This window comes from Trachemys scripta, chromosome 2 (genome assembly GCF_013100865.1).
Source record: "Trachemys scripta elegans isolate TJP31775 chromosome 2, CAS_Tse_1.0, whole genome shotgun sequence".
NCBI lineage: Eukaryota > Metazoa > Chordata > Testudines > Emydidae > Trachemys > Trachemys scripta.
Window position 1 is genome coordinate 130,345,286 of NC_048299.1, and position 18,917 is coordinate 130,364,202.

Consider the following 18,917-nt stretch of genomic DNA (forward strand, 5'->3'; position numbering starts at 1 on the left):
CAGGCCAGGCAGGCAGTTTGCAGATGCTCCCTCCTCAGACATGCCGTTTACAGGGACCATTGACTCTCCCTAGGGTGAGGGAGTCAACCTGGGTTCTTTTTGTCTTGAGTATTATTAACTGTGATGCAAAGTCAGTTAACTGGAATTTAGTTAATTATCTTATTGGGGTATGCAGCCCAGAATAAAATCCTGTTCCCTCACCCAGAGCTCTTTGTGCTCTGTCATAATACTGGGAGTGAAATGCAGTACGTACATACTTTAATCACCAGAGCAGTATTACAGGTAATACTAAGATATTTTAGTAGTGTCTAAAGACCCCACTGTGCTAGGTACTGTGCCAACACATAATCAGAGGGAGTTCCTACCCCTAATAACTTGAATTCAAAATAGATGGGACACACACAAAAGTGTTAGGAGAAACAGCAGCACTGAGAGGTGTGGTGACATGCTCACGGTCGCACAGCTGGTAGATGGAAGAGCCAGGAATAGAACTCCCAGCCCAGTGCAGTGTGTGTGGAACCATGCTGCCTACAGTGATGTCTCAGAATATACACCAGAAGCAGTTGTGTTGAATAAGAAGGTGCCATTCGAGCAGGCTTTACTCTCCTGACCACGACCACATATTAAACACGGGACCAAACTATCATGTACACTGGTGTAAATCTGAAGAAACTTAATATTGATGTAACTGAGCAGATTGTGGCCCATTTTCTTTTCATTTTCACTTACAGGTGAAAAAATGAAATTTTGTTATTTCAGGACATAGACTGCTTATATTGATTATCAGATAGGAGTGGCTTAATAATGGGGAGACAGTTGAATTTCTTGCCCTCTCTACTGAGACTGCCAGCCCAGGGTGCATTTTCTGTTGGGGATTTTTCACCATCAACTTAATGTCTTTGGGCTATTGACCAGCCATTGGGTGGTGGTAGTGATAATAGTCATTGACTTAAGATATAGTCAGAGCAGTAACACTTATGCCACATTGTTATTCTCTGGAATCATCCAGTCCCCCAGTTTACAGGTTGGCTTACTTTTAACTCCTTCCTAAGGGAACTGGATGGTTCAGGGCCAAGCTATATGGAGTTGGTTTGTTAGTCTGATGAGAAATTATATGTTGACATTCATTAACTTCAGAAGCAAGCATAAGGTAGTTGCAAGAGGAAATAGCTAGACCTGATTTTTCAGGTGGGACCACTGTCAGGACAGATAACTTTTCTTGGCTGAAAAACTTTGATAGTGTGATTTACATCATCTGAGTTATTGATCAGCCATTACATTTGTTGCCAATGCTTATTAAGGAGAAAGGCAAAAAATTCAGATATACCCATACAATGTTGAGTCCATGCCTGTAACTACACGCACTTCTAATGGTTGTACTTACTGATAGAATATGAGAAAAAGGATAGCTATAAATGGGTAAATTAATGCTCTATTTTTCCGGGGGGGGGGGGGGGTGCAAGGGAGAGGGTTTTTAAAAACAAAAACAAAAAAACCCCCTAAAAAGTAGGTAATTTATCTCATCCTACATATTTAAAAATAAAGAATAAAAAAACCACACAAACTAACTTATCGGGGGTAGCCGTGTTAGTCTGTATCCACAAAAACAACGAGGAGTCCAGTGGCACCTTAAAGACTAACAGATTTATTTGGGCATAAGCTTTCATGGGAGAAAACCCACTTCTTCAGATACTTGGAGTGGATCAATGCTTTTGAAGAAGTGGGTTTTTTACCCACGAAAGCTTATACCCAAATAAATCTATTAGTCTTTACAAACGAAACTGGCAAGCATTAATGTTTTAGAGAGACAATAACAAACGCCAATTCATTTTGCCCTTTTGTTCCTTATTATACGCAATATGCAAGATTGGGCTACTGTCCTAAGCTCCAACAAATGAAGCAAGGTGAGATTGATCATCTGCTTCAATGCTGAATTTCCCGGCTTTGATTAGGTTGGGTTCTAGCCTTAATTTTTGGTCTCTTTCAAATTGTGATTTATAATGCCTCCTAATGGCTAATCCCATATATTGTAGTTTGCTTTTGTAGGTAGTAAAAGGGGGTGTCATGAAGCTTCAATAAAACTGGGATCCAGAGAATAATAAATGTAACAAATGTGGGGGGAAATCCCCATTTCTTCACCAGCTTTCTGTAATGGCAGGTATTAGTATATTTTATTTGTGTAAATGACAAAGATACAGTAGACCAGGCATGTGCAAAAAGAAGGATAAACTCCTGGGACTCCACATTGTTTAGTGTCGCAGTACAATGTAATTTTAAGTGTCCTCTGTGTGAGCGCTAAACTCAATCCCATTTTTTCCCCTCCCTTCTCTGCCCCTACCCCATTAATACTACAGAGTGAAAGTAGCAGCAGTAGCAATATCTCCACCATGCTGGTGACACACGATTACACGGCAGTGAAGGAGGATGAGATAAATGTCTACCAAGGAGAGGTCGTGCAAATTCTAGCCAGCAACCAACAGAACATGTTTTTGGTGTTCAGAGCCGCCACTGACCAGTGCCCTGCAGCCGAGGGCTGGATTCCCGGCTATGTCTTGGGGCATACCAGTGCAGTCATCATTGACAACCATGATGGAACAATCAAGTGAGTGTCTGGATTTCTTCAGAAGAGAAGAGGGTTTGCACATGTTTTATGTTACTTGAGTATTTTGTAGAAAGGTTTACAATTAAATCAGGATTTGAGCCTTCTAAACTAAAAGTTTATGTGAACTTCCAGACGGAAATGGACATCATGTGTGATGAAGTCCTGGAAGATATCTGGTGTGTCTTGGTATCAGTAAAACTGATTTATAGGTTGGATGTTTGCTATGATAGAAATGTTTAAGAAACCCATGCAGGTATTTTCTTTATTACAAATGCAGTTGAGGTTTCCTGAAATGATACCTAATGTTATTGAGAGAAGGCTAATTGTGCATTCAAACTAAACCTTTCCCATAATAAAAGAATCAAGAGAGCTGAAATGGAAATTAAGGCAAACTTTAAATGGAATAATAAGAATTAGGCATTTCTATTAATAAGAATAATAAACTGTAGTTACACCAATTAAGATGAGATTACCGGGGCTGCTAGTTTTTGTGCTTTAAAGTACAAAGGTGGTTGTTGTCATGAAAGTATATTTCTCCCCATACTGTGGTATTGGAAAATTGGATAATTTGGGGGGGGGTTATATTTGTATCTGAAACATTTGTCGGTCAGTGTGGAGACATAGGCGCTGACCCCATGGGTGCTCCGGGGCTGGAGCACCCACAGGGAAAAAATGGCGAGTGCTGAGCATCCACCAGCAGTTCCGCCCAGCACCTCTGGCCCACCAGCGGGCTCCACAAATCAGTGCCTTCCCCTCCCTCCCAGTGACTCCCACCTGCCATGAACAGCTGTTTCGTGGTGTTCAGGAGGCTGTGGGGGAGGAGCAAGGATGCGGCGCACTCAGGGGGGTGGGAAGGGGTGGGGTTTGGGGGGCGGGAAAGTCTTGGGGGAAGGAGTGGAGTGGGGGCAGAGCCGGGGTCAAGCACCCCCCATCACTTTGAAAAGTCAGTGCCTGTGGTTGGAAACAGGACTGATGGGCCATTGCTGTGTTTGACTGACAGTGTCCATGATTTTATGAAAGGCTTAGCTTCATAGGTAAGATTCCATACATTACAATGCTTCTCATTGATCCTTTCATTTTGTCTACAGTTTTAAACAAAGGCAAAATGTCTCTTGTTCTTACCCTGCATCCTTTAATTTTGTAATTTTTTGCAGAAATACACTGAGATCAAAATTGATACTTTTAGCATGAAAGGGTCACCAGGAAATCTAAGATTTCTTGAAGATATTTTGTGAGTTTCCTTTACAGCTCCCATACTCAACAGGACTGGACTCTGCAATCTTGTGTCTGAGATATTACAGACATTAAAATTTTCCAATGCAAGTGAAGTTAAACAGAACAGTCCCCTGCTGAGGGCTCAAAAGAGTTGAACACAATGTTAATGTTCTGTCTTCAGGAAGTCAACATCTTGGCACACAGCACTCCGTTTAAGGAAGAAATCTGAGAAAAAAGATAAAGACGGCAAAAGGGAAGGCAAGCTAGAAAATGGTTATCGCAAATCCCGAGAAGGACTTGCCAACAAGGTTTCCGTGAAGGTAAATGCTACAAGGATATGGTATTTCAAAAATGATCCTGTGGGGTAAGTTAAATAAAATAATGGGTCAAATTCGTCTCTTGTGTAACAGCCTTCGTCTGAGTGGCATTAGACCAAGCAGGAATTTGGCTCAGGTATGTGTGATTCTTGATGTTGTTTCTCCAAATTCAGAGCATGTGGAAGTGATCCTCCAGTTTGGGACTGTGATGCCATTCCAAAGTGAATATGGGGAGAGTGGTATGGGTGCCAAAACACTGAGTTGCAGCTGCTTCTGTGCTTTTGTGGGTCTGACTAAAACCCATCGCCATGCTAAATGGTTTTCATTTTAGACTACTGGAAATAATATTGGTTTTAAGAATGTTACTTGAAAGAAATAATTAATTCTCTTTCTCTCATTTTCAGCTTCTCAACCCCAACTACATTTATGATGGTAAGTTGTTCTAATAATTAAAAGCCATAGTAACTGTAGTTTGAGGAAAACATACTTTGCATTATATCTGCTAACGGGATTTTTGAGTGTAGGAGAAACCACTCCTCGTTGCTTCATCCCCAAAAATAGTCACTTGCTTGATGTGACAGACATCAGGAATTGACTGTATTGTATCTTAAAAGCTTGAAGGTTTTTTGGAGAAGGGAGGCAGTCCATGAAGTATGTGCTGTGATATTATCTTGGAACTTTGGGCATATATCCACAATTAAATAATAATGAATACATATTGTACTGTATAACATACCTTTAAGAAATGGGCAAAGACACCACTGCTAACAGATTCTCATCCACTTCTTTCCTCTCCCTACCCAATATGGCTTACGCCTGAAAAAAGAGATGGGTCTTGTATTGAACACAGAAGGCCGGTAAAATCCAGGCTGAGTTGGACATGGGGGAAAACAAGATCTAGAATTGAGAACCCTTCCCCCAAGAATGCCATGCCTCCATTCCCTCACCTTCAAATCTAGGGAATGTTAACAAGAGCACCTCAAATGCAAGGGCTGATCTGACCTACGAGTAAACAGAAAACCTGTGTGTTTGCTGAACTTTGCTAACATCCACATATTGGATTGAAGTATCAGAGGGGTAGCCGTGTTAGTCTGAATCTGTAAAAAAGCAACAGAGGGTCCTGTGACACCTTTAAGACTAACAGAAGTATTGGAGCATAAGCTTTCGTGGGTGAATGGGCATTCACCCATGAAAGCTTATGCTCCAATACTTCTGTTAGTCTTAAAGGTGCCACAGGACCCTCTGTTGCTTTATATTGGATTGAGTACAGCATTCTGCATCAGCTCTGGCTTCTGAGTGATCTTCAAATATAAATGCTATCCAATAATCCAGTTGTGAGGTGATGAATACATGGATTGCTCTGGCAAGGCCCAGATCTTGAAGAGAACATAATTTCCTAGGTACCTTAGGTTTCGTCTTCGAGAAGTTTCCCTGTGGGTGCTCCACTTTAGGTGTCTTGGTGCCCTGCACTTCTAGTCGGAGACTTGTGGTAGCAGTGCCCCAATTGGCCGCGCACACGCGTCAGTAATCTTGCACCACTCCGAGCAGCTACCCTATGCACACAGCCAACCACTACCCAATTCCTTCTCTACTGTCCTTGGTTTCGGTCGGAACGACAGCAGCGCCCTTATCTACTCTCATGTTCCTTTAATCTCTGCTCTTTTCTCAGTTAATTTTCCTCATTGTTTATCTCTCCATTCATTTTTTTTTTTCATTTTTCACATTTATAAAAAAAAACATTTTCCCGTTTTTCTCCCTGCCTCTGGCAGGCAGCCGCCGAAGAGGCATTAGACTGGGACTATTCCCGTTCTTCATTCAGCTTGCCTCTCAGACATGCCTGGCTCTCCAGGTTTCAAGCACTGTCTGACCTTCAGACTCCCAATACCAGTGACAGGCGGCCACTCGCAGTGGGGTAGACACACACGACCCAAAAGTGTCCCCACTGCAAGAAACTCACAGTGTGGACAAGAAAGGCCAGGGACCTCCAATTAAAACTTTTAATGAGGAGGAGATCCCTCCGACCCTTAGTCCAGGACACCTCCTCGCCCGTCCTCACCTGCAGCTGCCTGAGATGTGGGGTCCTCTTCAAAAATGGCTGCTAAGGACCCTGGTCCTACCAAATCCACAAAAAAGCGGTCTCACTCCTCGCCACACCTCCAAAAAAGCAATCCCTGACCACAAAAACTGCCCCGGTATCAAAAGCACCCAGAGCACCGGACCGCAAGGCACCAGGACCGTCTGGTACTGAGACGTCCCAAGGAACAAAAGACTCTGTGCGGTCTTGCTCTCATAGCAGCAAAACTAAGTCTCGTAGCTTGGCACTGAGGGAACAGAAACTTCAGGCACAGCACAGCGCTGTGGCGCCTGCTTCACCAATACAATGTGACAAGTCTGCAGCACCGACAACACTCCCTCTGGTTCCCAGCTTTCCTGTGCTGCCAGCACTGAGTCTCCCGGTACCGCAACAGTCTGTCAGCCATGCAAACCTCTTCATTGCATCCACCCGCTCTTTGGCACCGATGGCATTCCGGCCAGAGTCAGGGACAAGCTTTATCACTACACTCGCTAGCTCGGCCCCTCCTCTCTCCGCTGATGAAGAGGAGGAAGTGGAGACAGGAGTGGGAACACCTCACCACTCTTCTCCTAAACCTGGACCCACTCGGCCACATGGCGTGGGTTGGCAAGCCCCACAATGGGTGTCCCCTCCCATGGCCTTCCCACCGCAGTGGGCATGCTGGTACCCCTGGGCATTATACAGAGCCCAAATCACCCAGCCATCCAATCCATCCAGGACACAGCAATCACCTCCATCTGCTCCAGCTTCCCCAGAACTGCTGGAGGAGGAATCTGAAGAATCTGTCCACAGGCCGGAGGGTGACACACTCCCACCTACCCACATCCTGACTTCGTCTCTGGACGAAACAATAATGGCGCTCCCCCCCCCCCCCCCGCACACACACACACACACACACACATTGGGAGATGACTTCAAATCCTTTCAGGATTTGTTTAAAAAAGTAGCTGATTCACTAGACATCTCATTGGCTGAGTTACCAGAGACTCAACATAAGCTGACCGACATATTGCAAGCTTCTCCGTCAGCCAAGATAGCACTATCCATTTATGCTGCCATCATGGCCCCAGCAAAAACCGTATGGCAGACTCCAGCCACAGCTCCTCTTTCTTGTAAGTGATCTGACAAGAAGTACTATGTGCCTGCTAAAGGAGCTGAATTTTGTTTACCAACCCTACTGCAAACTCATTGGTGTTAGAGGGGGAAGCAACGTCAAACCGAAACCAATCCTTATAATAAAGATTGGAAATGCCTAGACCTCTTCAGCAGGAAAGCCTATTCATCAGCAACCCTCCAGTTTCGCATAGCAAACTATTCTGCGTTACTGGCCAAGTACACACACAACATTTTTTTCTCAGATGTCATCTTTTATTGACCACATCCCAACTAACAAAAAAGAACAATATAAAGCCAATATAGCAGAAGGTTTCCTCATCGCCAAAACTGCCCTGCAGGCCTCTCTAGATTCTGCTGACACGGCACCTCGCTCCATCGCCATCCATTGTATGCGAAAGGCTTCATGGCTCCATCTCTCCGGCTTCCCCAGGGAAGTTCAGGTGACAGTAGAGCACTTACCTTCTGAGGGGCAAAAATTGTTTGCAGAGAGCACAAACGTCTCCTTACACACCCCGAAGGACTCCCATGCAACACGAAAGACACTTGGAATCTGTATCCCTGCGAACAAGGAAGAAACAGGGCAGATTCTACAACCAACTATTTCATCCTGCCCCATACACTCAGCCTCAACGACATTATGATCAATGCCGCAAACAGCGCCAGACGAGATGCTGTCAGATGCAGGAGCATTCGTCTACGTCTCAGCCATCCACTTCTAGGCAAACGCTTTGAAGTGTCGGTCGAGGACACAAGAGCCCCACATTCTCCACTTCCAGAGTCACCTCTAATTTCCAGCCCCTTTGAGGACCACCTTACACCCTTTTACCCAGTCTGGAGAACCATCACTACAGACAAGTGGGTTCTGGAAATTAGACAGAAAAGCTATTCCATCCCCTTTTTTTCCATTCCACCTACCCACCCTCCTTCCTCATCCCTCTTCAGGGACCCATCTCACGAGTACCTGTTACTGCAGGAAATACAGCATCTCCTGCAATTAGGTGCTGTGGAACCAGTACTGGTTCAGCACAGTAGTTGGGGGTTCTACTCTCATTACTTTCTCACTCCGAAGAAAACAGGTGGACGGAGGCCCATTCTGGACTTATGCAAACTGAACAAGTTTGTGAGAACACAGCACTTCAAGATGGTAACACTGGCAACCATAATTCTGGCATTGGAGAAAGGAGATTGGCTCTCGTCCCTCAACCTACAGGATGCTTACTTTCACGTCACTAACCACCTGGCGCATCGGAGATTCCTACGATTCACTCTGAGCAACCTACACTACCAGTACAAGGTACTTCCCTTCGGCCTCTCTACGACTCCCAGGGTTTTTTCCAACGTACTGGCCATTGCAGCAGCACATATTCGCAAGCAGGGTGTGACCATATTCCCTGTCTAGATGACTGCCTGCTAAAAGCACTGACATACGACGAGGCAGTTCACGCCACTCACACCACTCTAACCCTATTTACAAACCAACTTACAGAAATCCACCCTGATCCCAACCCAACAACTGGACTTTATAGGGGCACACCGCCACTGTGTCATGGCATCAGCACGGCTACCCCAACAATGGTTTCTTGCCTTAATAAGTCTAGTCACAACAGTAAGACACAGCCCACAAACATCTGTCAGAACATGCCTACAACTTCTTGGACACATGTCGGCTACCACATTTGTCGTGAAACATGCCAGGCTACATATGAGAGGTCTACAAACCTGGCTACGCACTGTCTACATTCCTTACAGACACTCGATCAACAGACGGCTTACAATGCCCAGCAGAGTGAAAGACTCGCTCACATGGTGGACAAACCAAACAAATGTCTGCTCAGGCCTTCCCTTCCAAAGGGAAACCCCATCAGTCACTATCACCACGGATGCCTCTCTGGTAGGATGGGGGGCACACTTGGCTGAGAACCCCATCCAGGGCTGATGGTGCCTAGAGGAGTTAAATCTCCACATAAATCTACTGGAGCTCCAAGCAGTTCCAAACACTAGCCATCACTTTCTCCCCTTGATCCGCAACAAAACTGTCCAGATTCTCACGGACAACGTGGCGACTATGTTTTATATAAATCGCCAAGGAGGGGCCCTGGCAGAAGCAGTCCGCCTCTGGCAATGGTGCATCTCCAACAACATAGACATCATGGCATCCTACTTCCTGGAAACCAGAATGCCACAGCAGATGACCTCAGCAGGAACTTCTCACGGACGCACGAGTGGGAACTAGACCCACAAATTCTGCAAATTCTAGTCCGACAATGGGGATTCCCCTCAATAGACCTTTTCACCACGACCCACAATGCCAAATGCCCACAGTACTGCTCCTGAGCAAAACTGGGACACAACTCTTTCGAAGTATCAGGGGGTAGCCGTGTTAGTCTGTATCTACAAAAACAACAAGGAGTCTGGTGGCACCTTAAAGACTAACATTTGGGCGTAAGCTTTCGTGGGTAAAAACCTCACTTCTTCAGATGCATAGAGTGAAAGTTACAGATGCAGGCATTATATACTGACACATGGAGAGCAGGGAGTTACTTGGTAAGTGGAGAACCAGTGTTGACAGGGCCAATTCAATCAGGGTGGATGTAGTCCACTCCCAATAATAGATGAGGAGGTGTCAATTCCAGGAGAGGAAAAGCTGCTTCTGTAATGAGCCAGCCACTCTTTCGGAAACGCCTTCCTCATCAGGTGGGAGGCCCTGCTCCTGTACCTCTTCCCCCTGATACTCCTGTTGAGTCGTGTCTTTCACAAGATCAGACAAGACAAATTCAGAGTCATCTTGATTACACCAACATGGCCCAGACAAACATGGTTCCCATACCTGACCCCAGTGGCCAGGGCTGGCTCTGGCTTTTTTGCCGCCCCCCGCCCCCCTCCGGTGGGGAGCGCAGCAGGGGAGGGCGCCGAGCCCGGCCACGGCCCCGCTCTCCCCAGCCGGCCGGAGTGCTGCGGGAAGGGTGGCCAACCCGGCCGGGGCCCCGCTCTCCCCGGCCGGCCGGAGCGCCTGGGGGAGGGCGGCGAGCCCAGTACCGGCCCCGCTCTCGGCTGGAGTGCCGCCGGGCGCCCCAACAGCCCCCGTATGTTTAAAAAAAAAACAAAAAAAACCCCAACCCTGTGCGCCGCCCCCTTCCAGGTGCTGCCCCAAGCACATGCTTGGTAGGCTGGTGCCTGGAGCCGGCCCTGCCAGTGGCTGTCAGATCATGAACCCTTCCCCTTCTGCCTCACCTACTGACACAGCATACAGGACGCCTCAGTCACCCCAACATTCCAGCACTTCATCTCAAGGCATGGCTAATCCAGGGATGACAGAACTCAAAACATACTGTTCCAAGGAGGTCCAAAACATTCTACTTAACAGCCGACGTCTCTCCACATGAAAAACATACACACACAAGTGGAAAAAATTCTCTATCTGGTGCCGAGACAAGCAAATCATTCCACAATTGGCCCTGTTACCCACTATCCTTGATTACATATTCATACTCAAAAAAAATCTCGCCTCTTGACTAGCTCACTCAGCGTGCATTTATCAGCCATCACCAGCTTTCACAACGAGGTGGACGGATTCACGGTCTTCACCCATCCACTAACTAAGCCCTTTCTCAAGGGTATAGAGAACACTTACCCCACATTAACAGACCCGACCACTATGTAGGACCTCAAACTTGTTCTCCATGCCCTCATCGGCAAACCCTTTGAACCGCTAGCAACTTGCCCATTCCTAGACTTATCCATGAAGGTCGTCCTTCTAGTAGCTATCGCATCAGAATGAAGGGTGGGAGAGTTGGGTGCCCCAATGGCTCACCCACCTTATACCACATTCCTCAAGGACAAAATCATTCTATGCCTACACCCTAAATTCATACCCAAGGTTGCCCCCTCTTCCATCTCAATGAACCCATTTACTTACCTGTATTCTTTCCCAAGCTGCATGCCAAAAACAGGGAGGCCTCCCTTCACATGCTAGACATCCGCAGAGCTCTGGCTATTCTACGTAGGGAGAACAAAAACATTCAGAAAATTATCCAGACTATTCATATCCACAACAGAATGATCAAGAAGCCAAACCATTTCCAAACAGAGACTTTCTAAATGGATCTCTAATTGTATCAAACGATGGTACCAAAATTACAATGTGCAAGCTCCTTCTGGACTTCGCACACACTCCACTAGAGCTATGTTCACATCCATAGCCTTTCTCAGACATGTATTTATAACTGATATTTGTAAAGCAGATACCTGGGCATCGCATCATGCTTTCACCAAACGCTATGCCTTGGAACAGCAGTCAGCTGCAGATGCTCACTTTGATCTATCAGTGCTCTCCACCGTACATACATCAACTCCAAAGCCCCTCCTCTCCACCAAGGGGCACTGCTCTTCAATCACCTAAAGTGGAGCACCCAAAGGGACACTCCTCGAAGAAGAAGAGAAGGTTACTCACCTTGTGCAGTAACTGAGGTTCTTTGAGATGGTTTTCCCTGTGGGTGTTCCACTACCCACCCTCCTCCCCTCTGCTTCAGAGTTCCGGCTCGATCCTCGGGTAGAGAAGGAACTGGGTGGCAGTTGGCTGCGCTCGCGGGGTAGCCACTCAGAGTGGTGCAAGCTGGCTGCCGCACGTGTGCAACCAACCGGGGCATTGCTACCACAAGTCTCCGACAAGAAGTGCAGGACACCAAGACACCTAAAGTGAAGCTCCCACAGGGACAACCATCTCAAAGAACCTCAGTTACTGCACAAGGTGAGTAACCTTCTCATCTCTTCTCATTCCTTGGGGTTACTCAGGCTCATCCTGACATTAGATTGGACTTGGTTTCAGATGAATGGAGTTACACATGCTAAGACTTTTTTAAAAAAAAACCCAAAACCTCAGCACATCCATTTAGATCACTCGCTATAGCATTTACTCAGGAAACTCATCTCAGATAGTGTTTAGTTTTCAGTTAGATCTTTGTGGGTAGCATCAGGCATAACAAGGGCAAAACATTTTGCCCAAGTTCATGCAGAGAATGGGTGACAAGGATTAGAACTCTGCAGAGTCCCAGTTGCTTGGTCTAACCACTTGACACTATAGGCTTCAATTGGACATGTGGAATAAGTATTTCAAGGGGAGAGGGAAAGGCCCCAAACGTGTAAATACAGTGCTTTATCTTGGAATGATGGGAGGGCAGGATGAAAGGGGGGGAAACTTCAGTACACTTATTGTAATTTCTTTTCCTTTTCCAGTTCCCCCAGAGTTTATAATACCATTGGGTGAGGTCACATGTGAGACAGGAGAGACCATCGTTTTTAGGTGTAAAGTCTGTGGTCGCCCGAAAGCTTCAGTAACTTGGAAGGGTCCTGATCATAACACCCTAAGCAATGACAGTCACTACAGCATTTTGTACAGGTACAGTAGTGTGTTCGCTGTTTCAGCATTCTGAAGGGGAGAATTCTGTGGAGAGCAGAATGACTTGTTTTCTTTGCAGTGTGGGGCATTGTCTTCAGTCCCATTTCACTTTTTCCATTCCCTCCCCCAACCCCAAATAAATAAAATGGAGTGCAAATTCCTGTGTGTGCTTTGATTGTGCATAATAGGCTTTAGCTGCCAATCCTCCAGTTTGCTAATAATCCAGAAATCATACAGTGTTGTGTGTGGGTGAGTGTGTGTTTGTTTTGGGCAGGGGCATTAGAGGTACCTTCACACATCTTGAAAATCTCAGGAATTAACCATAGTCTCAGCAAGCAGCATTAATGCAGGATTTGTTCTGGAGGAGGGACTGCAGGGAATTGTAACGGAGTGTAGCTGACCTAAAGGTTTTGTAATTAAATATTTCATGTCTTTGTGAAATTGCAGAGGAGTCACTGCTGGAGGGGCTCTGGCTCTTTATCTAAGCTAGAGGTCCCCAAATTGGGGCATGCCTCCCTAGGGGGGTGTGAAGGAACGTTTGGGGAGGCACGGCTGGGGCCCGGGCCAGCCTGCACAGGGGTGGGGGAGGGAGTGCCACCTATCTCCGCTCCTGGCTCGGCCCTGGTTTCAGGCCCCACGCTCAGTGTCAGGGCTGCCAAAGCTTTGCTCTCAGCCCTCCCTCAGCTGTGGCCCCCAGCCTTGGCCCCTTTACCCCGTCCATGTATCTTCCCTTCCCCTCCCTCGCCCCTGGGGCCATGGCCCTTCTCCTGGCCCAGGAGGGGGCGCACAAGGTAAAAAGTTTTGGGACCACTGATCTAAGCATTTTTGATTTCAAAACAAGGGCTGAGAGTTTAAGGGATACTACTGTCAAAAGTAGCCAATTTTGAAAAAAATCAGTTAAAAGAAGTTTAAGATACTGCAGCTGCTTAAGTCTGCCTGGCAATTGTTGTGGCTCCATCACACTTTCCTTATTGATTGATTGATTGTTTCCTTCTCCCTTGCTGCTGTTCGAGACCCACACCAACGGGGAGAACTGGCTAACTGGTTACTCACAGAGTGCTGTCCAATGCACAACGTAAATATCCTGAACAGATAGGGAGGAAATAATACTGAGGTGTTCATTGAATAAACTTTCAGTTATTGGAAACTTTAGTGGTACTTGCAATAATAGCAAGTACAAATTTGAATGCAGAAGTGAGATTTTCTGCTAGTTAGATGTTTGTCCAAACACAATCTCTGCTCCAGAGAAGCATAAAGCTGGAATAGAAGGGGTTTTGCGGGGTTGAGGTTCCTTGGCAAACCTGAATGAGAAGCCGATACAGTGCTGACACCTGACTCAAGCTATAGTTATTAGTCCTCTATTTCATAGTCACTAAATTCACTTATTTTTGGTGACTTAAAATACTGAGGTGGTGATTGAATGAACTGAGAGTAAGACTAATTAAATGTTCCTAGCCCTTTTAAAAAAAAATAAAATCCAGTGTTTTCCTGACATGAGATGGTCAAGCAAATGTTGTGGCAGAAAGTTTCATTATGCTTTAAGCAATTGGATGACACACAGATTTGTGCCGTGACCAGCCTGGTGATGGAATGACAGCACAGTACTCCCGAGTGTGTGTGCTGATCTCTCTGCCAGGGGAGGGCGGTATTAAATGGTTCCATAGGGGACTCCCTGACACAAAAGTTGCTACAAAATGGAGACTTCAGGATGGCAAGAGAAAAGGGAAATTCTTGATCCTCTTGCGAAAGGGAGACCAGTTGGCAGATGAAGATTTTGATTCTAATGTGAATCTGCAAGATGTCATTCTGAAATGCTCAGAGCTAGGATGTACCATTATTTAGTGGAGTTGGTGGGTGTATATTGTAAGAGTGCTGAATTTGTATGTAAGATGCGTTGAGAGCTGGAGACTTCTAAATAGGACATGGAACTCCCTGATTGATTCTAATGTGTTTTGCAGTGATTTAGGAGAGGCATCCTTGAAAATCATTGGTGTGACCACAGACGACGATGGTATCTATACCTGTATAGCTGCAAACGATATGGGTTCGGTTTCATCTTCAGCCAGTCTTCGAGTTTTAGGTGGGTTTATCTCTTAGCCTCTTTTCATCAGATAACATTACCAGCAATCTTGGGTTTCATAGGATGGGTATCCATTATCCACAGTATGTAGAAAACCCTGGCCTCTGAGTTCGTAAAATTTAGAAGTGATTTATGTCAATCCTTTTCACGGGACATGTGGCATTATGTGTGAAAGAAAGCGTAGAATCGAATGAAGTAAAAATCGTAAATGAATCAAACTGTACCATAGAATCTCTATGGATAGAAATTCCATGCTCTAATAAGAAGAATATAGCAGTAGGGATATATTACCGACCACCTGACAGGATGGTGATAATGACTGTGAAATGCTCAGGGAGATTAGAGAGGCTATTGAAATAAAAAACTCAATAATAATAATAATAATAATAATGGGGGATTTCAGTTATCCCCATATTGACTGGGTACATGTCACCTCAGGACGGGATGCAGAGATAAAGTTTCTTGACACCTTAAATGACTGCTTCTTGGAGCAGCTGGTCCTGGAACCCAACAGAGGAGACGCAATTCTTGATCTAGTCCTAAGTGGAGCACAGGATCTGGTCCAAGAGGTGAATACAGCTTGGGTAATAGTGACCATAATATAATTAAATTTAATATCCCTGTGGCAGGAAAAACACCACAGCAGCCCAACACTGTAGCATTTAATTTCAGAAAGGGGAACTACACAAAAACTGAGGGTACAGTGCCAAAAGTGAAGTCTCTGCAAGCTGCATGGAAACTTTTTAAAGCCACCATAATAGAGGCTCAACTTAAATGTATACCCCAAATTAAAAAACGTAGAGAACCAAAAAAAAGCTGCTGTGGCTAAACAACAAAGTAAAAGAAGCAGTGAGAGGCAAAAGGCACCCTTTAAAAAGTGGAAGTTAAATCCTAGTGAGGAAAAGAGAAAGGAGCATAAACACTGGCAAATGAAGTGTAAAAATACAATTAGGAAGACCAAAAAAGAATTTGAGGAACAGTTAGCCAAAGACTCAAAAAGTAATAGCAAATTTTTTTTAAGTGCATCAGAAGCAGGAAGCCCGCTAAACAACCAGTGGGGCCACTGAACAATGGAGGTGCTAAAGGAGCACTCAAGGACGATAAGGCCATTGTGGAGAAACTAAATGAATTCTTTGCATCGCTCTTCACGGCTGAGGATGTGAGGGAGATTCCCAAACCTGAGACATTCTTTTTAGGTGACAGAGGAACTGTCCTAGAGTGAGGTATCTTTAGAGGAGGTTTTGGAACAAATTGATAAATTAAACAGCAATAAGTCACCAGGACCAGATGGTATTCACCCAAGAGTTCTGAAGGAACTCATGTGAAATTGCAGAACTTCTAACTGTAGTCTGTAACCTATCATTTAAATCAGCTTCTGTACCAGATGACTGAAGGATAGCTAATGTGATGCCAATTTTTAAAAAGGGCTCCAGAGGTGATCCTGGCAATTACAGGCCTGTAAGCCTGACTTTGGTACTGGGCAAACTGGGTGAAACTATAATAAAGAATAATATTGTCAGACATATAGATGAGCATAATTTGTTGAGGAAGAGTCAACGTGGCTTTAGTAAAGGGAAATCATGGCTTACTAATCTACTAGAATTCTTTGAGGGGGTCAACAAGCATGTGGACCAAGGGGATCCAGTGGATATAGTGTACTTAGATTTTCAGAAAGCCTTTGACAAGGTCCCTCACCAAAGGTTCTTACACAAAGTAAGCTGCCACAGGATAAGAGGGAAGGTGCTCTCATGGATTGGTAACTGGTTAAAAGATAGGAAACAAAGGGTAGGTATAAATGGTCAGTTTTCAGAATGGAGAGAGGTAAATAGTGGTGTCTCCCAGGGGTCTGTTCTGGGACCAGTCCTATTCAACACATTCATAAATGATCTGGAAAAAGGGGTAAACAGTGAGGTGGCAACATTTGCAGATGATACAAAATTACTAAAGATAGTTAAGACCCAGGCAAACTACGAAGAGCTACAAAAGGATCTCTCAAAACTGGGTGACTGGGCAACAAAATGGCAGATGAAATTTAATGTTGATGAATGCAAAGTAATGCACATTGGAAAGCAAAATCCCAACTATACATATGAAATGATGGGGGTCTAAATTAGCTGTTACCACTCAAGAAAGAGATCTTGGAGTCATTGTGGATAGTTTTCTGAAAACATCCACTCAATGTGCAGCAGCATTCAAAAAAGCAAACAGAATGTTGGGAATCATTAAGAAAGGGATAGATAATAGGACAGAAAATATCATGTTGCCTCTGTATAAATCCATGGTACATCCACATCTTGAATACTGTGTGCAGATGTGGTTGCCCCATCTCAAAAAAAAATGTATTGGAATTGGAAAAGGTTCAGAAAAGGGCAATGGAAATTATTAGGGGTATGGAATAGCTTCCATATGAGGAGAGATTAATAAGACTGGGACTTTTCAACTTGAAAAAGAGACAGCTAAGGGGAGATATGATTGAGGTCTATAAAATCATGACTGGTGTAGAGAAAGTAGATAAGGAAGCATTGTTTACTACTTCTCATAATGCAAGAACTAGGGGTCGCCAAATGAAATGAATAGGAAGCATGTTTAAAACAAAAAAGTATTTCTTCACAAAACACACAGTCAGCCTGTGGAACTCCTTGCCAGAGGATGTTGTGAAGGCCAAGACCATAACAGGGTTCAAAAAAGAAATAGATAAATTTATGGAGGATAGGTCCATCAATGGCTATTAGCCATGATGGGCAGGGATGGTGTCCCTAGCCTCTGTTTGCCAGAAGCTGGGAATGGGCAACAGGGAATGGATCACTTGATGATTACCTGTTCTGTTCATTCCCTCGGGGCCACCTGGCACTGGCCACTGTCGGAAGACAGGATATTGGGCTAGATGGACCTTTGGTCTGACCCAGTAGGGCCATTCTTATATTCCTTCGCCAGTAGCCTCAGCAAGGCTGGACAGATTTCAGAAGTGAACTAGTTTGGGGCACCCACAGATGGTAATCCTGTGTGGGGAGAGTTGAGTTTACTCATTGCTTGGGTGGCTCCCAGCTTGGCCCAGTAAGTCAGGAATCCTGTAGTGATTTTCTTGTCACAGTTGGCAGTCACAGTGGCTACCAATACCAGCTGAGAGCTATATTGAAATCACTTTTTTTTAAGTCTGTATTCTTAATGCTGTTTGGGGAAAAAATTGTGTCATCTCAGAATTTCTCAAACCCACAAGAGATCAAACACTAGTGACATGTCCCCTTTTAACTCTTTTTCAAAGCTTTTTCACTCTAAACAGGGAAGTCCAAATGCTTAGTGGCACATATTACTTCATCTCCCTGTTTCTCAGATCCAAAAACCACACAATCCTCTTATGAGGCCTGTCTAACACTTTAAAGCTGTATCTTACTTCAGGGTCTGAAGTAAAGCAGATTTTTTTAAAGTATGTATGTGGGGGAATAAAGAAACACTAGCAACGTAAAAATGACTGCTTTACTTGAGGATCTTTTACCTACTATAGCGACATGTCACTGTTTAAGATGAGAATATTTTTTCTGGTTTGTTTACTTTATGCTTTTGACAGCAAATACATAACAGTTTCAGTGTTTTGCTAATATAATTCTCTTTTTTTAAAATGGGTCTTCCACCCAGCAGAGGGGAAGCAACAGACATTTTTAAAAACATGAAAAATTAAGTAAGGTGGTAAAACAAAAATTGGTCGGTGATTTGGGCAGGTGAAGTACCTGAAACTAATTAAGTCATTTTTTTAAATTGTCATGGTCATGTTTTGTTGATTTGGATTAATACAAACCTCTATAGATGCCCATTCTGTGCTCTGTCCATTCCATAAAATAAAACACAAAATGAAATACAACAAAGGACTGCTCATCCTACCCTTGACACATGTGCCAGCCAATATGGGGACTATAAAATAGACTTGGGCTTCCCCAAAGCCTGTGAGGAAAAAAAAGATGAGTTTTGTAGAGTGTCTGGAAGCTTAAGTTTAGGCTCTGAACAGAGGTGAAAGTAACTTAAAGGACTTACCAATACTCCAGAGCCCTGAGGAGGGGGCGGAGCCTCTACCAGAAGAGACGGGGCCTTTAAATCCCCAGGCACTTTAAATCAGAATTTAAAGG

General features: G+C 44.7%; 1 protein-coding gene across 4 annotated transcripts in view; it reads left to right on the forward strand.

The window, feature by feature from the left end:
- TRIO (trio Rho guanine nucleotide exchange factor) overlaps positions 1 to 18,917 on the forward strand; it is a 418,347-nt gene that overhangs the window by 389,639 nt on the left and 9,791 nt on the right. For 2 of the 4 annotated variants that reach the window (XM_034761548.1, XM_034761549.1), the window contains exons 49-53: positions 2,355 to 2,602; positions 3,999 to 4,137; positions 4,539 to 4,566; positions 12,557 to 12,719; positions 14,678 to 14,799. In XM_034761548.1, coding sequence (XP_034617439.1) covers positions 2,355 to 2,602; positions 3,999 to 4,137; positions 4,539 to 4,566; positions 12,557 to 12,719; positions 14,678 to 14,799 — 700 coding nt within the window. Of the gene's footprint in view, positions 1 to 2,354; positions 2,603 to 3,998; positions 4,138 to 4,538; positions 4,567 to 12,556; positions 12,720 to 14,677; positions 14,800 to 18,917 lie in introns of those variants that run through there. The other 2 variants (XR_004644600.1, XM_034761550.1) reach the window with 2 other exon arrangements.